This window comes from Hemitrygon akajei, unplaced genomic scaffold (assembly GCF_048418815.1).
Source record: "Hemitrygon akajei unplaced genomic scaffold, sHemAka1.3 Scf000208, whole genome shotgun sequence".
Lineage (NCBI taxonomy): Eukaryota > Metazoa > Chordata > Chondrichthyes > Myliobatiformes > Dasyatidae > Hemitrygon > Hemitrygon akajei.
The window spans coordinates 48,262-70,585 of record NW_027332093.1 but is presented as its reverse complement, the minus strand read 5'-3'; the positions used below and the strand labels follow the sequence as shown (position 1 = coordinate 70,585).

The following is a 22,324-nucleotide window of genomic DNA, read 5'->3' as shown; positions in this document are numbered from 1 at the left end:
TTATAGACTATTCACTCGTCCCGGGGACAAGTAGAGAGTGAAGATCGATACATCGTGATGCACGTCATTGAGTAGAATTCTGGATTGAACACTGTCATTCCCACAGAACTAATCGTAATCATATGTATGCGTCAATAACACCTTCTGCAATGGATCCTCGATTTCCCCACTGGTATAAGTCAGTCAATTTGGAATGTGATAACATCTCCTCCACAATCACCATCAGCTTAGGTGCACGAACAGGCTCAGCCCCTGCTCTACTCGCTTTATAACTGTGACGGAGGCTAAGTACAACCCCGATGCCACCTTTGAGTAAGCTGACGGTACCTCTGTTGTTTCTCGTATAAGAAGTTGGGGTGAATCGGTATATAGCAGGGAGATTGAAAGTCTGCCTGAATCGCGGCACGACAGAAACCGCCTATTCACCGTCGCCAAAGTAAAGAGCTGATTATTGAAGACAGAAAGGAGACACCGGAGGTCGGTGAACTACTCCTCATTAGGGTATCAGAGGGTGAGAGGGTCAGTAACTTTGAATTCTGTGGAGTTACCCTATCAAAAGATCTCTTCTAGTTCTAGCAATTACGTGCCAAAACACGGCAGCTCCTCTACTTTCTCAGTTGTTTACGAAGATTAGGCATTTCATCTCATTGTTTGACAGCCTTATATGGAGGTGCGGTGGCGAGGCTATTTACAGTTGCATCACGACCTGGTACAGATTATCAAAGCTTTGAACGCAAAAGTGTACACAGAGTAGTGTATAAGGCCTATTTCATCACAACTATCCGTTCATTTATCAGGAGCGCTGATGCAGGGAACAGCATCAGTCATTTAGGTCCCCACCATCCAGACCGTGCTCTCTTCTCGCTGCTGCCATGAGGTGGCGGTGGGTGGTGTTGGTGAGGGGACAGAAAGAATATGTTGCCCACGACTAGGGAACAAAAACTGATACCCTCTCAACTATTAGGAAACTGAACCGGAGTGGGTAACATCGCTCAATCTATCACTGAACTGATTCCACGGCCGACTGACAAACTCCCAATGACGGTCCAGCTCAAAAACGCAATATTTATCACTTATTTCTTCATAATTATGATTTATGTATATATTTTATTCTATATTTGCTCATTCGTTTGTTATGTTTCCTTGTGTACAGTGCTTCCGTAGCTTCCCTGATGGTCTTGTGGCGACCCACTTTCTGTGCAGGCGAACCTGCTCACAAATTGCCCGCGCGCGGGGAGAGAATTTGGTAATGCACTTCGGACGTCATTTCCGCCCGGAGAGACGATTAAATTTGAATAAAATAGTCTCGAAACGATTTACCGACTGCGTGTTGTTGTTTCCTGCTCTGTATGTAGTACTTCGCTACAGTCTAGTGGTTAGGATTCGGCGCTCTCACTGCCGCGGCTCAGGTTCGGTTCCCGGTCAGGGAATTAGAATACTTCTTGCAATAATCTATAGTTCTTATTCTAACTTATCGTGTCTATTAACCTGCCACAACCAACCGCATTCCTGTCTATATCATTCCTGCCGATTCAGGACTATTATCCTATAAGACCTAGGAGCAGAATTAGTCCCTTTGGCCCATCGGGTTTGCTTCGCCATTTCATCGTGGAAGATGCAGTTTTTCTCTCAGCCCCATTCTCCTGCCTTCTCCCTGTATCCCTTCATGCGCGGATCAATCAGGAATTTATCAGCCTTAAACACGTACAGATAAAGACGGTCTCCACAACTGCTTGAGGCAACGAATTCCGCAGATCCACCATTCTCCACCTGAAGACTTCACTCCTGATCTCCGCTCTGAAATGACGTCCCTCTATTCCGACGCTGCGTCCTCTGGTCTTAGACTCACCCGATTCAGCGAGCGCGTCTCCACCCCCGCGACTCCAAAGAGTCTGCATTCCCACGCCTGACTTGAGATATCTTACCATATATGCAAATTTCAATACATTTCCATGAATGTAACATGATTTATTTTTCTGCTCGACTATTTAAAACTTCATTATAAACAAACAGGAAGGCAGATATTAACTTAATTCATCAGTACCACTGAACATGGCAGAGTACACACAGGAAAATGCCCTTTGTCCCACCTTGTCTGTGCTGAACGATACTAATCGAAACATTTCATGTGAAGATATGAATAAAAATATATGAACACGCAGCAGCAGCTATTCAGTAAGGATCGGTTGTTCTGATCGTGACCTCCATTCCCCATTCCCTCACCCACCCCCGCCACCGTCATTGCTCTTCACCCCAGTTCATATCAACAGGCGAGACGGAGTGCCTGCTCCTTGGGTATATGGGGGGCATTCGATCCCGGAACGTCATTCCGTGCATGAAACTGAGCAGAAAAGACCTGAGGGCTGCCTTATTCCCCTGATATGACGGCAGAATCCCGATCTCTTAGCCGTGCTCGGACTTCTATTGCCAGCCGTCAGCCATGATTTGTTCTGACGTAGATAAATAACTGAGAGGCGGCAACGAATGATTGAATGAAATCTCTTTTCAGGGCGGTGTCCGAGATCGCTGCAGATCCACAGTCACTGCCGAGGTATTTGTCAATTTGACATCATTATGTCGGCCAGACTGCCGAATGCACCGTCCTCAGCAAAGGGAGCAAAAGGATTCTCTCCCGGGAGAATCCCACCCCGGGATACCGGTGTCCCAGACTGATCCCCAGATCCCGAGCTCATCTCGTCTGTGTAATTCCATGGGGTCACATGTGGGGGGAGTCTCGCGAGTCCGGTGGAAGCTGCGCCGCTCGACAACAGGCGGAAATACGTCACTGCGGGACTGCTTCCGATGCCACCGAGCTCGAGACTGGAGTCAGTTCCTTTAAAACCGTTGGAAATTACCCCCGCAGCACGGCCATTAAAGGTAAGGGCGGGAGTTAAAGGGGAGGGCGGGAAATCGGCCAAGATGTCCCCATCCCGCGGGCGGGGATGTTCAGACATTCAGATGTTCACAGATACACTCTCAGTCCGGGTCTGACTTCCCGCAGAGACTCCAGTTCCTTCTTCCCGGTCTCACTGAACTGATTCCCGAACAGCCTGAAACAGATTGGAGATTAAAGATGAAATAAACAGATTACACAACAGTGTCAGTAACAGGGGACTGGGGTTAATGTTTCAACAACACTCACAGACAAATATCACCAGAAAACCCGCTGATCCGCTGATATTTTAGCACATTGAACATTAACACAAACTCTCACCAGATCCGCTCCAGACTCGGGAGGGTCAATATGAGGCGGCGGAGAGCGGGGACAGATAGGTCTGTCAGCCAGTTCCTTCCCAGATCCAGCTCCGTCAGTGATGAGTTTGTACTGAGAGTGGAGACGAGATCCTCGACACCAGAATCTGTGAGACCGACATTGTTTAGCCTGGAGATGAGAGAGAGTGAGGGTGAAGGACACAGAGAGACAAGAGACGGTACAAATCCCCAGTGCACCATTAATGTTCAGTGTCAGACACCCAGTGACTGTAAACACAATCTCCCACAGTCTGGTACTTACTCCAACTTCTGTATTTTACACTCTGGGTTCCTCAGAGCCGCAGACACCAGTATCACTCCTGAATCTTCCAGTTTATTCCCCCCGAGTCTAAACACAAGCAGACAAATTGATGAACAAAGTGATTCAAACCGTGGGTTTGAGGGAATGTCTCTCACTCTCGTATTTCAGGAAACATTAAACCCTTCAGTTAATCAGTGATCGCAGTTCAAATCACTGTCAGTGTCCCTCACTGACCAGCTCCAGGGTATTCACCCAATGTCAGTAATTTAGTCTGTCGATGTGACCCTGTAATCTCCACATATTCTGTCTCATTCCCCGAAGGTTAAAAAGTGTTCCTGACGTGAGAGGATTGGGAGGGACAGCGTTGAAGGGTGGTAGAAAGTCGGGAAATGTCAATGGGAGATGGTGGAAAAGACCCCACCTGAGGAAAAGGGATAGGAAGACAGAATCTGCAGGAGGAAGGGGATGGGGAAGAGAAATCCCTCAGGAGGAAGGGGATGGGGAAGAGAGATCCCACAGCAGTATACCGATGGGAAAAGATAATTCAGAAATAGATTGTACGGAAGGCGTGGGTCTGAACTGAGGCCCACAATCGGGAGAGGAGATGCTCCCATGGGGTCCGGGTATCTGGTAGTGAGCACAGTCACACAGGTGGACTGATGGTGATAGTCACACATGGGGAAGGGCAGGGAGGACAATCTCACAATGGTATTTCTTTCCTTCTCACTGGGGCAGTCTGCTGACGGTCTCTTGTCCCTCACCGGGAAGGGGGTGTGAATCTCTGACCCACCTGCTGCAGTCAATGTCGGTATGGGTGTCAGTAACAGTGAGAAGGAACATTGTCAATAGACGTGTCACAGGCAGCGAGAAACACGGCCATTCCTGTGATTTACTACAATTAAACCAATGGCCGTTGTTCACTGATCTGATGAAGTCTCCAACATCCCTTCACAAGGGACCACAGAACCCTCCCGTCCTTGCAGATTTACTGACTAATCCCCTGGGTATTTGTCACAATCTGATTTACTACAAATTTACCCAAATCCCTTTACATTGAAACAACACAATGGAACAGTTTCACAGTTCAGAGTGAGAGATAAATCGTTACCTCAACTCCTGGCACTTGGGCAGCCCGGGTCCCAGCCGCTGGATTCCTTCACACTGAATATGGCAGTCCCACAGGTTGAGGTGTTTTATTGTATCACAGTGTCCGATGGCATGAGACAGGACTGTGCAGTCAATCGGGGTCAGTGTCATTCCACGGAATGAAAGTGTTACCACTGATTCCAGTGCGTCTTTGGCCAGTCCATGATTCTGAGACTCAAACAGGTAGTGCAATGTGTTCAGGAGGCTCCTTTTACCAGGTTCACTTCCCGTGTTTCCAATCTGGCGTTTAACCTCCTCCTTCACCCAGTCAATCACCCGGCAGGTTGTTTCATGAGGAAATGGACCCAGAAACTCCACCAGGCCCCGAGCTGTCATTGGGGAGGAGAGACCAGCAGCAAAACGGAGAAATACCTCAAATCGCCCATCTGTCATGTTGTGGGTTTCAGTGAGGAGTTTCATAATATCTCTGCCATCTGGGATCAGGAATTGTGCGACTGCAGCTACAAACTCTTGAATGGTGAGGTGTGGGAATGTGTACACCACACTCCGGGCAGAATCCTCTCTCTCCAAAAGCTCCATCAGGAACCCGGACAGGAACTGGGAAGGCTGCAGATTGTACTTGATCAAATCTCCATCTGTAAACACAATCTTCTTCTCGGACACTCCTCTGAAGGCCATCTGTCCAACCCTGAGTAACACATCACGGAGGTTCTTAACCTCACGGCTGTGATTTTTCAGGATGCTATACATATAGTAGGAGTACAGTTGGGTGATGGTCTTGGGAACTCGTTGTAGGTCCCTGACTCTTTGTGTGAAGAAGGGGCCCAGTGCCAGAGCGAGGATCCAGCAGTAGGAGGGGTTGTAGCTCATGGTGTACAGGATCTCGTTCTCCTTCACGTGTTTGAAAACAGCTGCTGCCACCGGCTGATCTTCAAAATGCCTGAAGAAATATTCCTTCCGTTCCTCACCAACAAATCCCAGGAGTTCAGCCCAGACATTGATCTTAGCCTTTTCCAATAAATGTAACGCAGTGGGGCGGGTGGTCACCAGCACTGAACACCCTGGGAGTAGCTTGTGCTGGATTAAACTGTACACAATGTCAGACACCTTGCATTTGAATTCAGGATCTGTGCATGTGTACTGAGGTTCTGTGTCTCTCCGACTGTCAGCAAAATCAATTTTGTCATTGAATTCATCCAGACCATCGAATATAAACAGCAGTCCCTCTGGGTTCTTCCAGACCTCTCTCAGGATATTCCCGAAGTAAGGATACTGATCCAGAATCAGTTCCTTCAGGTTAATTCTGCAGTTAATGGAGTTTAAATCGCGGAATTTGAAACTGAAGACAAACTGGAACTGTTGGTAAATTTTCCCCGTGGCCCAGTCATGAACAATCTTTTGTACCATTGTTGTTTTCCCGATCCCCGGGACTCCAGCCATTGCTGCCGAACTCCCAGATTTGGATTTACTGCGGGAAAAGCTGCTCTGGAACAACTGATCAGTCCGGATTTTTTCCAGCTCTCCGCGGAGATGTTTCTCTCTCCACTCCTCGTGGTCTCTGCCTCTTGCCAGCAGCTCATGTTCCACCACTCTCCGAACTCGAACAGTAGAAATGACCGTGTGCTCAGCGTATCGATCAACCAGCTGGAAAACCTTCACCTTCTCTCTCATCAGGATCGTGTTCACTCTCAGTGTTGCAGTTTGTGCCCGTAGAGTCTCCTTGTGTTTCTGTTGAACATCTTCCATGGGAACAGAGAACATAGTCAAAATGTTAAATGGTTCAACGGACAAAGAAATTCCTAAATGCATTCCAATATTCAGTGTTTAAGATTACATAAATTAATTCAATGCTTCCATAGATATTAGGACAGGAAGTATATTTCTGTTCACAGACACCCGAATTAACAGCGATGAATGTCCCAGAAAAATGTCCAGTCCTCATCTTCTGGTACTCATTACTTGTGATGGTGAGCTTTCCTCTGATATCCTATTGCAATCCTGACTGCACCCCCGTTATAACATCATTTCACTATATTTAAAGGATTGTTTGCCTCATTAACAGAGGATGTTAATGTTGATCTGGTGTGGAACTATGGAGAGCAGGACCCTGTGCATTTTAGCAAAGCTGCACACTGGGGAGTCACCGGTGTCCACTGCTCTTGCATCAAAACTGGAGCAGAATATGTGGGAAATACTCAAGTCGGGCAGCATCTGTGAAGAGAATCACAGTGAGGTTTCGGATCGATAACCCATCGGAATGACAAGAATGAAAATGGGTCGTTTTTAGTCTCAGTGATGGAGGAGTGGAGGAAAGATGGAAAGGAATCTCCGTGACTGGCAAAGAGCATAAGCGTCTCAGTGGTGTACATCGTGTGTGTGGGAGAGGGTGGTGAAGTCTTGGCAACTGCTACTGATCATTCTGGCAGGTGGAGTGTGGGACACTGTATTATGATGCCTCCGCCTATCAGAGTTGAGCAGGGATATTGCGTCCCAGCTGACTGGATACGCAAGACAGGACACTCTTCCATTGGTTAACTTTCTTTTCTTATGATAGTTTCTTCATTTTTATGGTTTATGTTTTCATTTCTGTTCAGTGATGTGTACCCCTTATCAGAATTACATATGCTTGTACAGAGTGCTGAATCCTCCTTGCATTGATGAAAATATATCCTTAGAGCTAATTGTGGATTTCAGTAATGGCAAGATGAGGAAACACAACACACCAGTCCTCATAGAGGGATCTGATGTGGAAAGAGTGAGCAATTCCAAATTCCTGGCTGTCAATATCTCTGAGTATCAAACCTGGACCTAATATATCGATTCAGCCCCTCCCGTCACGACAATATTTCACTGTGTTTAAAGCATTGTTTGCATCATTAACAGATGATGTTAATGTTGATCTGGTGTGGAAATATGGAGAGCAGGACACTGCGCATTTTGGCAAAGCTGCACACTGGGGAGTCACAGGTGTCCACTGCTCTTGCATCAAAACTGGAGCAGAATACGCGGGAAATACTCCAAGTCGGGCAGCGTCTGGGGGAGAATCACAGTGAAGTTGTGTATCGATAGCCCATCAGAATGACAGGAATGAAAATGGGTAGTTTTCAATCGCAGTGATGGAGGATTGGTGGAAAGATGAAATCTCTGTTAATGGAAGAAATCACAAGCGTCTGTCTCAATGATGTACATTGTGTTTGTGGGAGAGGGTGGTGCTACTCATCAGTTTTGCTGTGGGGGTGTGGGGTGCTCTCTTTTAAGGCCTCCGTCTGTCAGGGTCGGCCATGGATGTCCTGCTCCTACAAGTCAGGACACTCCGATATGGAGAGGAAGCTTTTGCCGATGTTGCAAGCTCCCTCTCTCCATACATCTGATGAACACGAAGGAACGGCGGAGACTTGCACAGCTTGGGACCAGAGGTGTCGCAGGAGATGCCAGTCTGCGTTGAACACTGTTTAACACTGACTCAGGGACTCCAGCTCCAGGCTTTTCCCACTGGGTTTACTCCCAAACTCTTCCCCATGAGGGGTGCAGTTGCAAGGCAGCGGAGTTTTGAGATCAGAGTTTTCCTGTTCCTGGGTGAGCTGCCAATCACGGCCGATGAGCCTCATCTGCCCAAAGCGACTGGCTGTAAGGCACCAGTCAGAAGAAATGCTTCCACTGGGCTTAGTGGCTAAACAACACGTGAAGGCCCTAGCTGGACTTTGTTGCCAGAGGCTATTTTAGTCGCATGCCACTGGGAGCATTTCATAGGTCGTGGCAGCTCATCCCTACTACCAACCCCCAGTAAAACAATCTTAAGCAAACAAGGGGCGCTGTATTATTGAAAACAATAAATCAATAAATTGGTTTATTATTGTCACATTCACCACGGTAAGATGGAAAACTTTTCTGGATGCGATCCAAATAGATCATTACATCACATCGGTGCAATGAGGTCGTACAAGGAAAAACGGAACAGGATAGTTCAGGGAAACAGTGTTTCAGTTGCCGAGAAAATGCAATGCAGGCAGACAGTAAGGTAGAAGGCCAAAGGATCATTGGGAGATCAGGGTTTTGTTTTCGGAACTGTGCTCCTAAACTGTAGAATTCAACACCTAAAACCACAGTACTGCGCAGAAGTCTGAGGTGTATATTACGACTGACAACATTTTGTCTTTTATTTTCAAGTTTGCACTTTATCCCGCGGTGATGCAGTTTGAACGGCATAAGTTATTGTTGTTGTTGTTGTTGTTGTTGTTGTTGTTGTTGTTGTTGTTGTTGTTGTTATTATTATTATTATTATTATTATTATTATTATTATCATCATCATCATCATCATCATCATCATCATCATCATCATCATCATCATCATCATCATCATCATCATCTTAGCCTAAACTGGTAAAACTTGAGGTACGGGCATAGCCAAGCGCATTCCTGATTGAATTGATAGGAAATTTCAGGCTATTCTCATGGTGTATAGTACTGTGTGTTTTTGAAGATTTACACAATTATTCCCGTTTGGGCCTAATTCATTAATACTATTGTGTAAAGCCTTTGGGATGATACCAGTTATCAATATTATGATAGGAATAATGAATACCCTGTTCGTGTTCCATAGTCTTTCATTTTCCCCTTTTAATTCGGCATATTTCTGGTGTTTTTCACTAATTCATTTCTGTAAGCTATGTGTGTTTGGAAAGGCTATATATAGTCAAAAAGTTGTTTTTACTTGTTTATCCTGTAAAAGTACATCCGAACAGTTATCGTGGATTATCCTATCTGAAATAATGATCAGTCGCAATATGATATGAAGGACTCTAACTCTAAAAGCGGAGCAGGTTTGTACTTAGAGTAAGTTATGGTTTTTTTCATCAGTTGTAGTTTACGCAAGATTTCTGGGAATGTTGTCCACCACTTGATAGTGCTTGTGCAAGTAATGAGATTCAGTTAAACTATAGCAAGGTCCTGTAACGTGTTGGATTGCTTCTGGTTTCTCTTGTAATTTATCGCCTTGGACCTATTGGTCGTTTATTCTGTTTTATTGATAACTACATGTCTCAACAACCTTGTCCTGCATTGTTTCAATGATCTCTTCTGTTTCTGGGAAAAGGTCTCCAACTTTGAGCCAGGCGCTCGACACTTCCTTGTCGACACCTAGTCGGCTTAGTCATGTGGATGTCTTCCATGGGGAGCCAGACTCTTCCATTGGTTAACATTTTCTACTATTATGTTAGTTTCTTCATTTTTATGGGTGATGCTTTCATTTCCGTTCAGTGATGTGTACCCCTTATCAGAATTGCATATGCTTCTATGGAGTGCTGAATCCTCGTTGTGTTGATGAAAATATATCCTTAGAACTAATTGTGGATTTCAGAGAAGGCAAGATGAGGGAACACAACACACCAGTCCTCATCGAGGGATCTGATGTGGAAAGAGTGAGCAATTTCAAATTCCTGGCTGTCAATATCGCCAAGTGTCTAACCTGGACCAAATATATACATGCAGCTGCAACGAAGGCACAACAGTGACTATATTGCATCAGGAGTTTCCAACATCACTCGAATATTTCTACAGGTGTAACTTGCAGATCATTGTAACTGGCTGCATCACCTTCTGGTTCATGGGGACTACTGTACAGGATCGGAGTAAGGCGCACACTCAACGATTCAGGAGCAACTTCTCCTCTGCCATCCAGTTTCTGAATGGACATTGACCCCATCGATAGTGACTCTTTTTTTATTTCTATTTTTGCACTACTTATTTAATTTAATATTTCATATAATCACACAGATATGCATAGCTATATATGCTCAACTTCCAAGCCTGAAGCCATTTTGCTGCTCAGGCAGCTCCACTGGACAGGACACGTGCCTCGCATGGAGAACTCATTACCGAAAGCAGTACTCTACGGAGAACTCTCCCAAGATAAGAGAGATGGTGGTGCCCCGCACAAGAGGTACAAGGACCAAATTAAACAGCAGCTCTCTCAGGCAAATATGGAGGTCAACGAGTGGCAGTGGCTGATCTACGGCAAAGACAAGAATTTTGAGGAACCCAGAAGAGCGGCTGCTGAAAAGAAGAGGAGATGCAAGAAGGATCCAACTACCCAAACGCCCGAATCCCAGCTACATCCGTGTCCTACTGCTCCCGGGTCTGTAGATCCAGAATTGGCACCTACAATCACCAACGATCATGCCGTCATCCAGTACCACACACACACACACACACACACACACACACACACACACACACACACACACACACACACACACACACACACACACACACACACACACACACACACACACACACACACACACAAACAAAAGGATTTAGGGTATGCTTCCTGGTCATTAATGCTTGGTGGAACCCCGGAATGTCCATGCCCTCAAATCCTTTTGTTCCCCGGATCTGGTGTACCTGGTGCTGCTGTGTAAACTTTCCTGGCTGCCGAGGGAGTTCCCGGCTGTTGTTATCACAGCTCTGTAATCACAACTTCCCCAGCTGTGTGTTATTATAACAGAGGGGGGATGTTTTCCACCAGAAACCGGTCAGGACTGCCCAAACCACAAAATTTGTATCAACAGTTCGGTTTGAACAGCACGTATTGCATGACTGACAGCTTACATTGCCGGTGATCAGCGGGAGCTCAAGAAATGCAGATCCGATCTGTGCAAAGTCATCCCGGACAGTGAAACGACAATACAGAGACAGGATTCAGGCACAACTCTCCACCAACAACATACACACCTTCTGGCAAGGCCTGCACACCATCGTGGACTTCAAAGCTAAGCACAGTGGTGCTGCCAACATCACCATCTCTCTCCCCGATGAGCTGAATCTGTTTTACACTTGGTTCGATATCGCCAACACTGAACCCCCGAGGAGAGCTGCCGATGCGACATGCACATTGGTCATCTCTGAGTCTGGAGTACGCAGGTGTTTCCAACGAGTGGACAGTCGCAAGGCTCGGGACCGGACGGCATCCCAGGCCGTGTGCTTGGGATTTGCACTGCACAACTGGCAGGTGTGCTTACAGATACTTTTAATCTCTCCCTCTCCAGGTTTAGAGTGTCCTCCTGCTTCAAATCATCCACCATTGTCCCTGTACCTAAAACAACTAAGGCAACATGTCTGAACGTCTGGTGTTCTGTCGCACTCACCTCAGTAATAAGCAAATGCTTTGAGAGGCTGGTCATGGACTACATCTGCAGCATGCTGTCACCCACACTGGACCCCCTACAATTCAACTACCGACACAACCGATCGACAGATGACACAATAGCCACTGCTCTGCACACTGTCTTTAAACATCTGGAGAAGAGGGATGCTTATGTCAGAATGCTGTTCTTGGACTAGAGTTGAGCATTCGACACCATCATTTCCCTCCAGGCTCGACATGAAACTCAGAGACCTCGGCCATGTCCCTGCTTTGTGCAGCTGGATCGTGGAGTTCCTGTCATATCACCGGCAGGTCGTAAGAGGAGGCTCCCTCACCTCTGCCCCTCTGACACTCAACATAGGTGCTCCTCAGGGCTATATCCTAAGTTCCCTCCTTTACAATCTATATACCCATGACTGTGTTACCACCCACAGCTCCAATCTGCTAATTAAGTTTGCTGATGATACTACATTGATTGGCCAAATCTCAATTAATAGCGAGGTAGCCTACATAGAAGAAGTCATCACCCTGACACAGTGGTGTCAAGAAAACAACTTTCCCCTCAATGTCGCAAAAACAAAGGAGCTGGTTGCAATGTCGCAAAGACAAGAGGAATGGAGAGAGGATAACCCCCATTGACACCAATGGATCTGGGGTGGAGAGGGTGAACAGCTTTAAGTTCCTCGGCATTCACATCACTGAGGACCTCACGTGGTCTGTACACATCAGCTGTGTGGTGAAAAAAGGCACAACAGCTCCTCTTTCACCTCAGATGGTTGAGGAAGTTTGGTATAGGCCCCCAAATGCTAAAGATCTACTACAGGGACACAATTGAGAGCATCCTGACTGGCTGCATCATGCCCTGATATGGAAACTGTACCTTCCTTAATTGCAGGACTCTGCAGAGAGTGGTGCGGACAGCCCAGTGCGTCTCTAGATGTGAATTTCCTACTATTCAGGACGTTACAGACACGGGGTAAAAAGGGCCCAAAGGATCATTCTGGACCCAAGTCTCACAAAACACATACTGTTCCATCTGCTACCATCTGGGAAACTGTACCGCAGCATAAAAGCCAGGACCAGCAGGCTCCGGGACAGCTTCTTCCACCAGGCCATCAGACTCATTAATTCAAACTGATACAATTCTACTTCTATAGTTGTATACATATATTATATTTGTGCTGCTGGCGCAGAAAAACACTTTTCACAACATATCTCCGTGATATTAACCCTGATCCTGAGAATTTTTTTCTTACTGTTGTGCCATTTGTTTTAGATCTGTTATTCATTGTATTCATACTGTCCTCGTTCATATCAATCTAAGTGCGCACCAGTGCACATGGTGCACTAGAAATTGTTATTTAAGTTCTTAGTTTTCTTTGCAAATTTTCCAGATCCATTTCATACCAGAAGAATACGTCAATATGGGCATAGGGAGAGTTTAGTACCTTTGTTATATTTTTACTGTTCAGCTCTGTTTGGCAGATTTCCTTCAGCCTTGATATAAATTCACCTTTTCTTCAGGCTCGCAGTAAATTCAACGTTTCCTCGGCCTTGAAGTAAATTTTGTTGAAGGATTTTCCTTTATCAAACGATGACCTATTTTCTTTGCTTATTGATATTCTAAATATATGCTTCATATTCATCCATCAGTTGCCTTGAAACCTGATGCTCTGTTTGATATTCTACCGGCTCTATTGCACCTCTCTTTATGTTTCATGTTCTGTACTTTTCTAGTCTCAAGTTCATGCTTATATCTTTGGAAATTAGTTCTATTGTTTTAATTATTTGTTTTAGATTTACTGATGCAAGAGTAAATAATTTCAAATCATCAATGTACAGCTGTGTCAAGGTATAATTCATTTTTTTAATCTGATTTGATACCAGAGGTTTGTCCATTTCTGTAAATTATGAGCGGGTTTAAAGCCACGCAAAACCATTGTGGGCTTCGTGAGTCACACTGAAAAATCCCTACATTTATTTTTATAACGGTGTTTGTTCCTTTGTGGTTGTTTATAGGGTGATTATTGGGCGCCAATGTTTTATTAGATGTTGTAGAAATTTCACAAGTATTGGATGAATCTTATATATATTTGGAACTTCTCTTAACCCTGCGAGGGAGGGAATCAAATGGTTTTTGATACAATATAACATTGAAAGATTTTTGCTTTCCTGAGGGTTGGATATAGAATTACATAATCTATTATCAGTTGTTCCTTAAATCCGTTCATACCCTAACGGTATTCTTTCTGCTCTTCTGTAAGTATTGTGGTTTTCTAAATGAGTGGTTATCATTTATGAGATACACGATGTTACAATTTTATATATAAAATTGCCTTATTATTGCCAGCCAGCAATAAAATAATAGGCGACCATTCAATAGTCTTATAAATGCAGAATTAAAGCTGGGGGTACATACCTTCAGTTTTTTTAATATTTTCTGCTGCATGGGAGTATGAAAGGGAGAATGTTTTAGGGTTCATCAGCAAGGCTTTGGGTGGGGTTAGCGTCTGGCTAACTTGATTGAGTTCCTCCAGGAGGTGACAAACGTGATGGATGAAGTTACACATGGATATTGTCTACTTGGATATTAGTCGGGTGTTTGACAAGATCCCACATGGGAGGCTCATACAGGATATTAACATGCTTGGGAACTGTGGGGAATTGTCCCGGCTGGCGGGGACCCACATTGCAAGAAATTGCTTTCGCTGGTGTGTGGTGAATCTGAAATTATTGTCATAGGCAGCTGAGGAAGACAAGTCAATGGGTATACTAAAATGCAGGTCTATGTTCCTGATTCGGAAGAGCGTCAACATTTACAGAAGGCAGGATAATAGGGTTGAAAAGAATTGCGGAGTAAATTCGCAGAGCCGAATAGCTTAATTCTCTTCCTAATTCTGATGGTTTTAGGCAGCATCTGGAGATTTGTATTCATTTCCGATGGTCCAGCTCTGGGAAGGATTGGAGAGGGTGCAGAACAGGTTCATCAGGATGTTGCCTGGATTCTGTGGCATGTGAGACAAGCAGAGGTTTGATAGACTTGGTTTGTTTACTCTGGAGTTAGAATAGAGATCTGACTGAAGTTTATAAGATAAGGTCTAGGTAGAGAGCCTGCATTTTGCTTTCAACTTAGCTCATACTCATACCAGAGGGCATTTGGTTAAGGTGAGATGGGGTAAATTTACAGCATGTTTGGGTCGTTTTTTCACAGGGTGGTGGATGCCTGGAATTTACAGCTTGGGTCGTGTTGGAGGCAACTGTGTTAAAGATGCTCCAAGATATACCTGAATATGCAGGAAATGCGAGGTTATTGTCAATAACACGAGAGAGGATATCAAAGATTTGTTTTTCTTTCCCAGATATATAAAGAGTGGAAAAAAAGGGAGAGGGTTGATATCGGACCGCTGGAAAATGATATTGTAGATTTAGTAACGGGTGAGAAGGACATTCCAGACAAACTCTGTGGAAGTCACTAGATAGATAGATAGATAGATAGATAGATAGATAGATAGATAGATAGATAGATAGATAGATAGATAGATAGATAGATAGATAGATAGATAGATAGATAGATAGATAGATAGATAGATAGATAGATAGATAGATACATTAACACTAGCAGAATTCCAAAATGTAAAGGGCATCCGCGGACAGAATTGAGAGTAGCTGCAATTATGAAGGGGAAGGTTGCTTCTGTATCTGAAAGGTCTGAAGATAGAAAAGTCACCTGGACTGGGTCATACAGTGTATCAGGAGCCTGGGTGGGGTTCCCAGAGTATTAGAAACTGGAGTCAAGGGTTCAGCAGACCCAGCAGCTGGATTAACACATTAACAACTGGAATAGCAGGAAAAGTACATTTTAGAATATTCAGGCTGCAACAAGAGGTTATCTGAATTTTAACCTAAAACCATACACAAGCGAATGAGTGATAGTGAATTTTCATTCCCAGATTCTGCCAAGTCACAGTATAACATTTGAGATGCGGTTTGAACTGTGCATTCCATCACTCACCTATCAGATGAGAGGGCAACTCAGATAACCCTTGGGCAATGTCTATGTATTCCTGTGGATCAGGACCTGTTTAAGTCAAAATAATGTCCATGAAAACAGAGGTAAAATAACTAAAATGTTTATTTCAATATGTCTTTGTGTTCAGTGCGTGTTTTTAACATACCGAGTTCCTGTATTTCCCTCAGTATTCTGTCCAACTTCGGTAACTCAGTCCTCCACGTCACAAAGGATTCCCACATCGCCCTCCGGGCCTGGGAGCCTTTGCCCATCACCAAACTGAGGAAGAGTCTGGAACTCTCTGTCCGGTTTCCCTTCTCTGTCAGCTCAGTGACTTTCTACAAAAGGAAACAATGAAATTATTGTGGAGCAGACAGACAGACATGGAGAATGTGCAGGAAAATATCTGTTCATGATCCCGGTAGCTTCAGAACAGATGCAATCACTGGGCTGCTGCCTCATCCTCCCTGGGTTCAGTCATTAACAGAGAAACAGTAACTGAAGGAAATTCTAAATCCATATTGTGTAAGAATAAGGATTTACTGACACCCTGCGGTAGATGCAACGTGATTAATTTACTTGTCCGTCAATGTGCAACATTACATCAAAAAGGTGTGACAACAAGAACGGAAGAGAGGGGAGAGCGAGAGAGCAAAAAAAAAGTGGATGGTGGGCATCATTGAATCGTGGCTGAAAGAAGATCATATTTGGGTGCTTACTTCCAAGGATAAATATTTAATCGAAAGGATAAGCAGGTGGGTGAAAGGGTTGGGTTGACTCTGTTGTCATTAAAAATGAAAGGTCTTGAGAAACAAGTGATATCTGATTGAACGCTGTAGATGTTAAGTAACTGCATACGAAAAATGACCCTGATGGAAATTATATACAAGCCCCTTAACAATAACCAGGATGTGGGCTACAAATTCCAGTGGGAAAGAGAAGAGGCATGTAAAAAGGTCAATGTTAAAATAGTCAATGGGGAATTTCAATATACAGGTAGCTTTGGAAAATCAGGTCATTGCTGAATCCCATATGAGGGAATTTATAGAATGCCTTTGAGATGGTTTTTTGAGAGATGCTTATGGTTGATCCCACTACAAGAAAGGTGGATCTGAATCCTGTGCTGCGTATTGCACCAGGTTTGATTAGGGAGCTTAAGGAAAATAAACCCTTAAGAGGCAGTGATCATCAAATAACAGAACTCACACTGCAGTTTGAGAGGGAGAAGGTAAAGTTAGATGTACCTGTATTACTGTGGAATAAAGGAATTACAGAGGCACGAGAGAGGAACTGGGCAAAAATAAATTCAAAAATGACTAACAGGGACCATAGCTGAGCAGGAATGGCTGAAGCTTCTCGGAGCAATTCAGAAGGCGCAGAACAAATGATCACAAAGATGAAGAATTATTCTAAAGGGAGGATGATCAGCCGTGGCTGACGAGGTAGTCAAAGCAGCACAAAAGCAAAGCGGAGGGCTCAGAATATTACAAAATGTAGAAAAAAGCTGGAGGACTGGGATGTTTATACAAACCAACAGAAGACCATTAAAAAGCCGTAAGTAGAAAAAGTATGAAAAATGAAGGTAGGCTAGCGAATAATGTAAAATAGCTTAACAAAACAAAGGTCTGTCCGATATATGAAGAGGGAAAGAGAGGAAAGTGGATATTGGGCTGCTGGAAAATAACAGTGGAGAGGTACTCTCAGGGGACAAGGAAATGGCGGAGGGTATTAGTCAGTATATTGCGTCAGTCTTCACTGTAAAAATCACTAGAACGTGCCAGGTATTTGAGAATGTCAGGTGGCAGGAGTGAGTGTATTTGCAATTATTAAGGAGAAGGCGCTCGCGAAGCTGAAAGTTCTGAAGATAGATGAGTCCAGACCAACTGCACCCGATTGCTTCTGAAAGAGGAGGCTGAAGATATTGTGGAGACGTTAGTAACGATCGCTCAAGAATCAATAGATTTTGGAATGGTTCCGGAGGACCCACCACTTTAAATTATAGGCCATTTAGTCTGATCAGCGTTTGGGAAGATGTCAGCAGTCGATAACTGAGGATAAGGTTTCGGGGTATTTGGACGCACATGATAAAAAAAAAGGCCAAAGTCCATGGAAGGGATCTTGCCTGATAGAATTTTTTGAGAGAACAGCATGCTGGGTCCACAACAGAGAGTCAGAGCAAGTTGTTTACTTGGACATCCCAAGGACCTTTGACCAGGTGTCCCACATGACGCCATTTCACAAGACCAGGGCCGACAGTAGGACAAGGAAGATACTAGCATGGATAGAGGATCCATGTTTTTCTCCAGACAGATTTTGCTGAATGTCAGGAAGCACAGAACGGGAACAAATAGGGCTTTTTCTTGTTGGATGTTGGTGACCAGTGGTGTTCTGCAGTGGTTGGTTTTGGGACAGTTTCTTTTTCCGTTATGTCAATGATTTGAAGGCTATATAGCCAAGATTGTGTGCGTTATGAAGATATAGTGAGAAGAGGAAGCGTTGAGGAAGCAAGGATTTCAAGGGAGGACATAGACCGATGAATAAAAGGACACATCAGTGGCATCTGGCATGTAGTATAGGGAGGTACATGGCCATACACTTTGGCAGAAATAATGAAGGCATAGACTGTTTTTTAAACTGGGGGAAAATTCAGAAATCAGAGTTGTAAAGAGTCTCTGGAGACCAAGTGCAGGATTCTTTGCAGTCTGAGTCGGAGTTAGGAAAGGCAAAAACAATGTTAGCATTCATTTCGAGAGGATTAGAATATAAGAACAAGCACTGGCTAGACCGCACTTGCATAATGTGAACGGTTTTAGTCCCCTGATCAGAGAAAATATGTGATGGCATTGTGGAAAGTCCAGAGAGGAATCTAAACTAACAGACCAGTGATATTAAACCTGATTTTGATGAGAATGATTCCTGGATGCGCCTGTACTGGCTGGAGTGTGGAAGGATGAGGGGAATCTAATTGTAACCTGTGGAATATCGAAAGGCATTGAGAAGACGTGGAGATGATGCTTCAAAGTGGGGGAGTCTACAACCAGACGGAACAGCCTCGGAATAGAGGGACGTCCATTTAGAACAGAGATGAGGAGATTCTTTAGCCGAGGAGTAGTGAATCTGTCGAGTTGGTTGGCACTAACTGCTGCGGAGACCAGGTCATTTATTATATTTAAAACAGAGGTTGGTTCCTTCTTGATTAATCAGGTCAGCAAGTTTCACTGGGAGAAGGCAGGAGAATGGAGTTGAGAGGGATAGTAAATCACCCATGATGTAATGGCGGAATAGGATCGATGGGCCTAATGGCCTGTTTGTGTTCCGATGCTTTATGCTATTATGATGTGTAAAGACAACAGAACATTAAGTAATGTCAGTGCGGCCGTCTTATAATGGAGATCGTTACTGCCTGGCACTCGTGCTGTAAAATGGTGATCACTTCCTGAATGCAGGCATGGGCTTCCTCATTTACTGAGGAATTATGAATTAAACATTCAACCGTCTTCAAGCAACATCTCTCTCTCTCTCTCTCTCTCTCTCTCTCTCTCTCTCTCTCTCTCTCTCTGGCTATCCGTCCCATAGGGTGATGATGGTTCCTTTCAGTCAGTTAGTGGGGTGGTACCCCACTCCTCAGAAAGGAACCGTGTGCGTGAGTGGATTTTAGGTGAGTAGGGCGTCGCACCGGTCCAGATCCACCCTCTCGACATCCCCTCCCGGATCCAGCAGCCAGGTTGGGTCCAGGACGGCTGGGGGAAGTTCTGTTGCAGTCAATGGCCAGACTAAGCTCGATGCAAGGGATGCCCCTTCCGCTCTTCTTTGCTAGATGGCCGTTGACCCTACCAGAGGGGTCATCCGCCCTTTGACAGGTCTTGTTTTTCGTCCTGCAGGGTGTCTAGCCACCCTCCTCACCAGGCCAGTCTGGTGGGGGAGCTGGTTTAGTCACCGACCATCCAACCATGCGACAGGTAGTACTGGGTTACATGGTACCGGTAGCACTCAGACGAGTGCTCTGACCAGAACATACACCGATGATGGAATTAAGGTAATCGAGGATGCAACTGAACATGGATGGGCTTAGGACATTGCTCTGAGAAATAAGAGGAATGTTGTCCCGGGTTTGAATGATTGATCTCCCAGAACAGTTACCAGTAAGGAATTGGAAAGGTTTGCCATAACACGAATATTGGACAACAATTATGGAATAAATCAGCATAATTCCCTGATGGTCCACTGCACTGTAAAATAATCCCTCAGTTTCACTGCTACCAGGTCTGATGAGTTACAGTTGCGAAAGAGATTTAACAAGAGATTTAAGAGAACGATGAGTCAGCTGACAGAGAGGAAGTGCAGCAGCTAACGGACTGGTGCAGAGCCAACAACCTGTCCCTGAAGGTGAACAGAACAAAAGAGATGGTTGTTGACTTCAGGAGGGCACAGAGCGACCACTCCTCGCTGAACATCGACGGCTCCTCGGTAGAGATCGTTAAGAGCACCAGATTTCTTGGGGTTCACCTGGCCGAGAATCTCACCTGGTCCCTCCAGCTCCATAGCAAAGAAAGCCCAGCAGCGAATCTACTTTCTGCGAAGGCTGAGGGAATTCCATCTCCCACCTCCCATCCTCATCACATTCTGCAGGCGTTGTATTGACAGCATCCTGAGCAGCTGCATCACTGCCTGGTTCGGAAATTGCACCATCTCGGATCGCAAGACCCTGCAGCGGATAGTGTCTCTCTTCCCGCCATTACGGACCTTTACACTACATGATGCATCAGTAAAGCAAACAGCATTATAAAGGACCCCACGCACCCCTCATACAATCTCTTCTCTCTCCTGACGTCTGGGAAAAGGCACCGAAGCATTCGGGCTCTCATGACCAGACTATGTCACCGTTTCTTCCCCCAAGCCATCAGACTCCTCAATACCCAGAGCCTGGACTGACACCAACTTACTCTACTGTGCCTATTGTCTGTTTATTATTTATTGTACTGGTTTGCACTGTTTTGTGCACTTTATGCTGTCCTGGGTAGGTCTGTAGTCTAGTGTAGTTTTTTTTTCTGTGTTGTTTTTTACGTAGTTCAATGTAATTTTTGTACTGTTTTATGTGGCACCATGGTCCTGAAAAAAGATGTCTCGTTTTTACAGTGTACTGTACCAGCAGCTATGGTCGAAATGACAAAACAAAGTGACTTGACTTGACTTAATGGTTTTCCAGTGAAGCCGATGTCTTCAGGTGATGATTTTATAGATGGACATACATATTTTCAAATTACTTCTCTTACCTTTGGGTAATGCCTGTCTGATTCATTACAGACAGCGCCAATGAATCCCAACGAGAACAGAGTCACTCACGGGTATAACACACTTGATTTTCTAATACCACTCATGGCTGAGTAGGTCAGTTATAGGACAAGACAATCACTGTTTGTGAACTCCAAGGAGAGGGACCTGAAATGGTGTGTCCCTGTCTCTCATTAGTTAGATATTCAGCAAGTTATCAGATTTCTATTTCATTTTGCCCCTTCTCTTTCAGGACAACCTGTTGACCTTCTTCCCTTTTAGGACAACCTGTTGATTTCTGAGATCATGAGATATCAGCCAGTCAGCAGATTTATGTTTTGTGCTTTCTTCTTCCCTTTTAGGTCAAAATATTGACTTTTGTGGTCATGAGATAGCAGCTTTGTGCGTGATCTTTCACGCCTAACATATCATAGAGATTTTCGAGGAAGTTGCCAGGAAATTTGCTGTGGCCAAGGTTGTGGACATTGTCTACATGGACTTCAGCACGGTATTTGACAAGTTCCCTCATAGCAGGTCGGTCAAGAAGTTTCAGTTGCTCAGCATCCGAGATGACGTAGTAAACTGAATTAGACACTGGCTTTTTGGAGGAATACAGAGCGTGACTATAGACTGTTGCATTTCCGATTGGCACCTGTAGCTCGTGCAGTGTCACGGGGATCGGTGCCGTGCTTGTTGTTGTTTGTCATCTATATCAATGATCTGGATGAAATTATGGTTAACAGAATCAGCAAATTTGCGGATGACACCAACATTGGGAAGGTACAGTGGACAAAGAGGAAGACTACAAGAGCTTACAGTGAGATCTAGACAAAATGAAGAATGGGGTTAAAGGGGGCAGATGCAATATAATACAGACAAATTGCACTTTGGAAGGACCAAGCAGGATAGATATTACACAGCGACCGGTACGGCACTGAAAAGTGTGGTAGAACAGAGTGATCTGGGAATAAAGGTCCATAAGTCATTGAAAGTGACGGCAAATGTGCTCAAGTTGCTGATTTGAAAGAAAGTTTCTTAGCATATTAACCTTCGTAAATGAAAATATTGTGTACAGTAGATGGGATATGATGTTGAATAAGAGGTTGCTGAGGCCTAATTTGGATATTATGTGCAGTTCTGCTCACCTACCTACAGGGCAGATCGAAATAAGTTTGAAAGAGTACACACACAAATAAAAAACAAGGATGTTCTCGGGATTAGAAGAAAAGAGTGACCGGGTTAGGACTTTATTCATTGGAACGTGGGAGATTGAGGGGTG

At 44.7% G+C, this 22,324-nt stretch overlaps 1 protein-coding gene across 1 annotated transcript in view; it reads right to left on the bottom strand.

Annotated features, from left to right (window-relative positions):
- The window catches only part of LOC140724415 (NACHT, LRR and PYD domains-containing protein 3-like), a 130,759-nt gene that overhangs the window by 95,242 nt on the left and 13,193 nt on the right, over positions 1-22,324 (bottom strand). Inside the window, exons 5-6 of the mRNA XM_073038864.1 lie at positions 15,941-16,112; positions 15,778-15,843 (exon numbers count right to left, since the gene is read on the bottom strand). Coding sequence (XP_072894965.1) covers positions 15,778-15,843; positions 15,941-16,112 — 238 coding nt within the window. The remainder of the gene's footprint in view (positions 1-15,777; positions 15,844-15,940; positions 16,113-22,324) is intronic.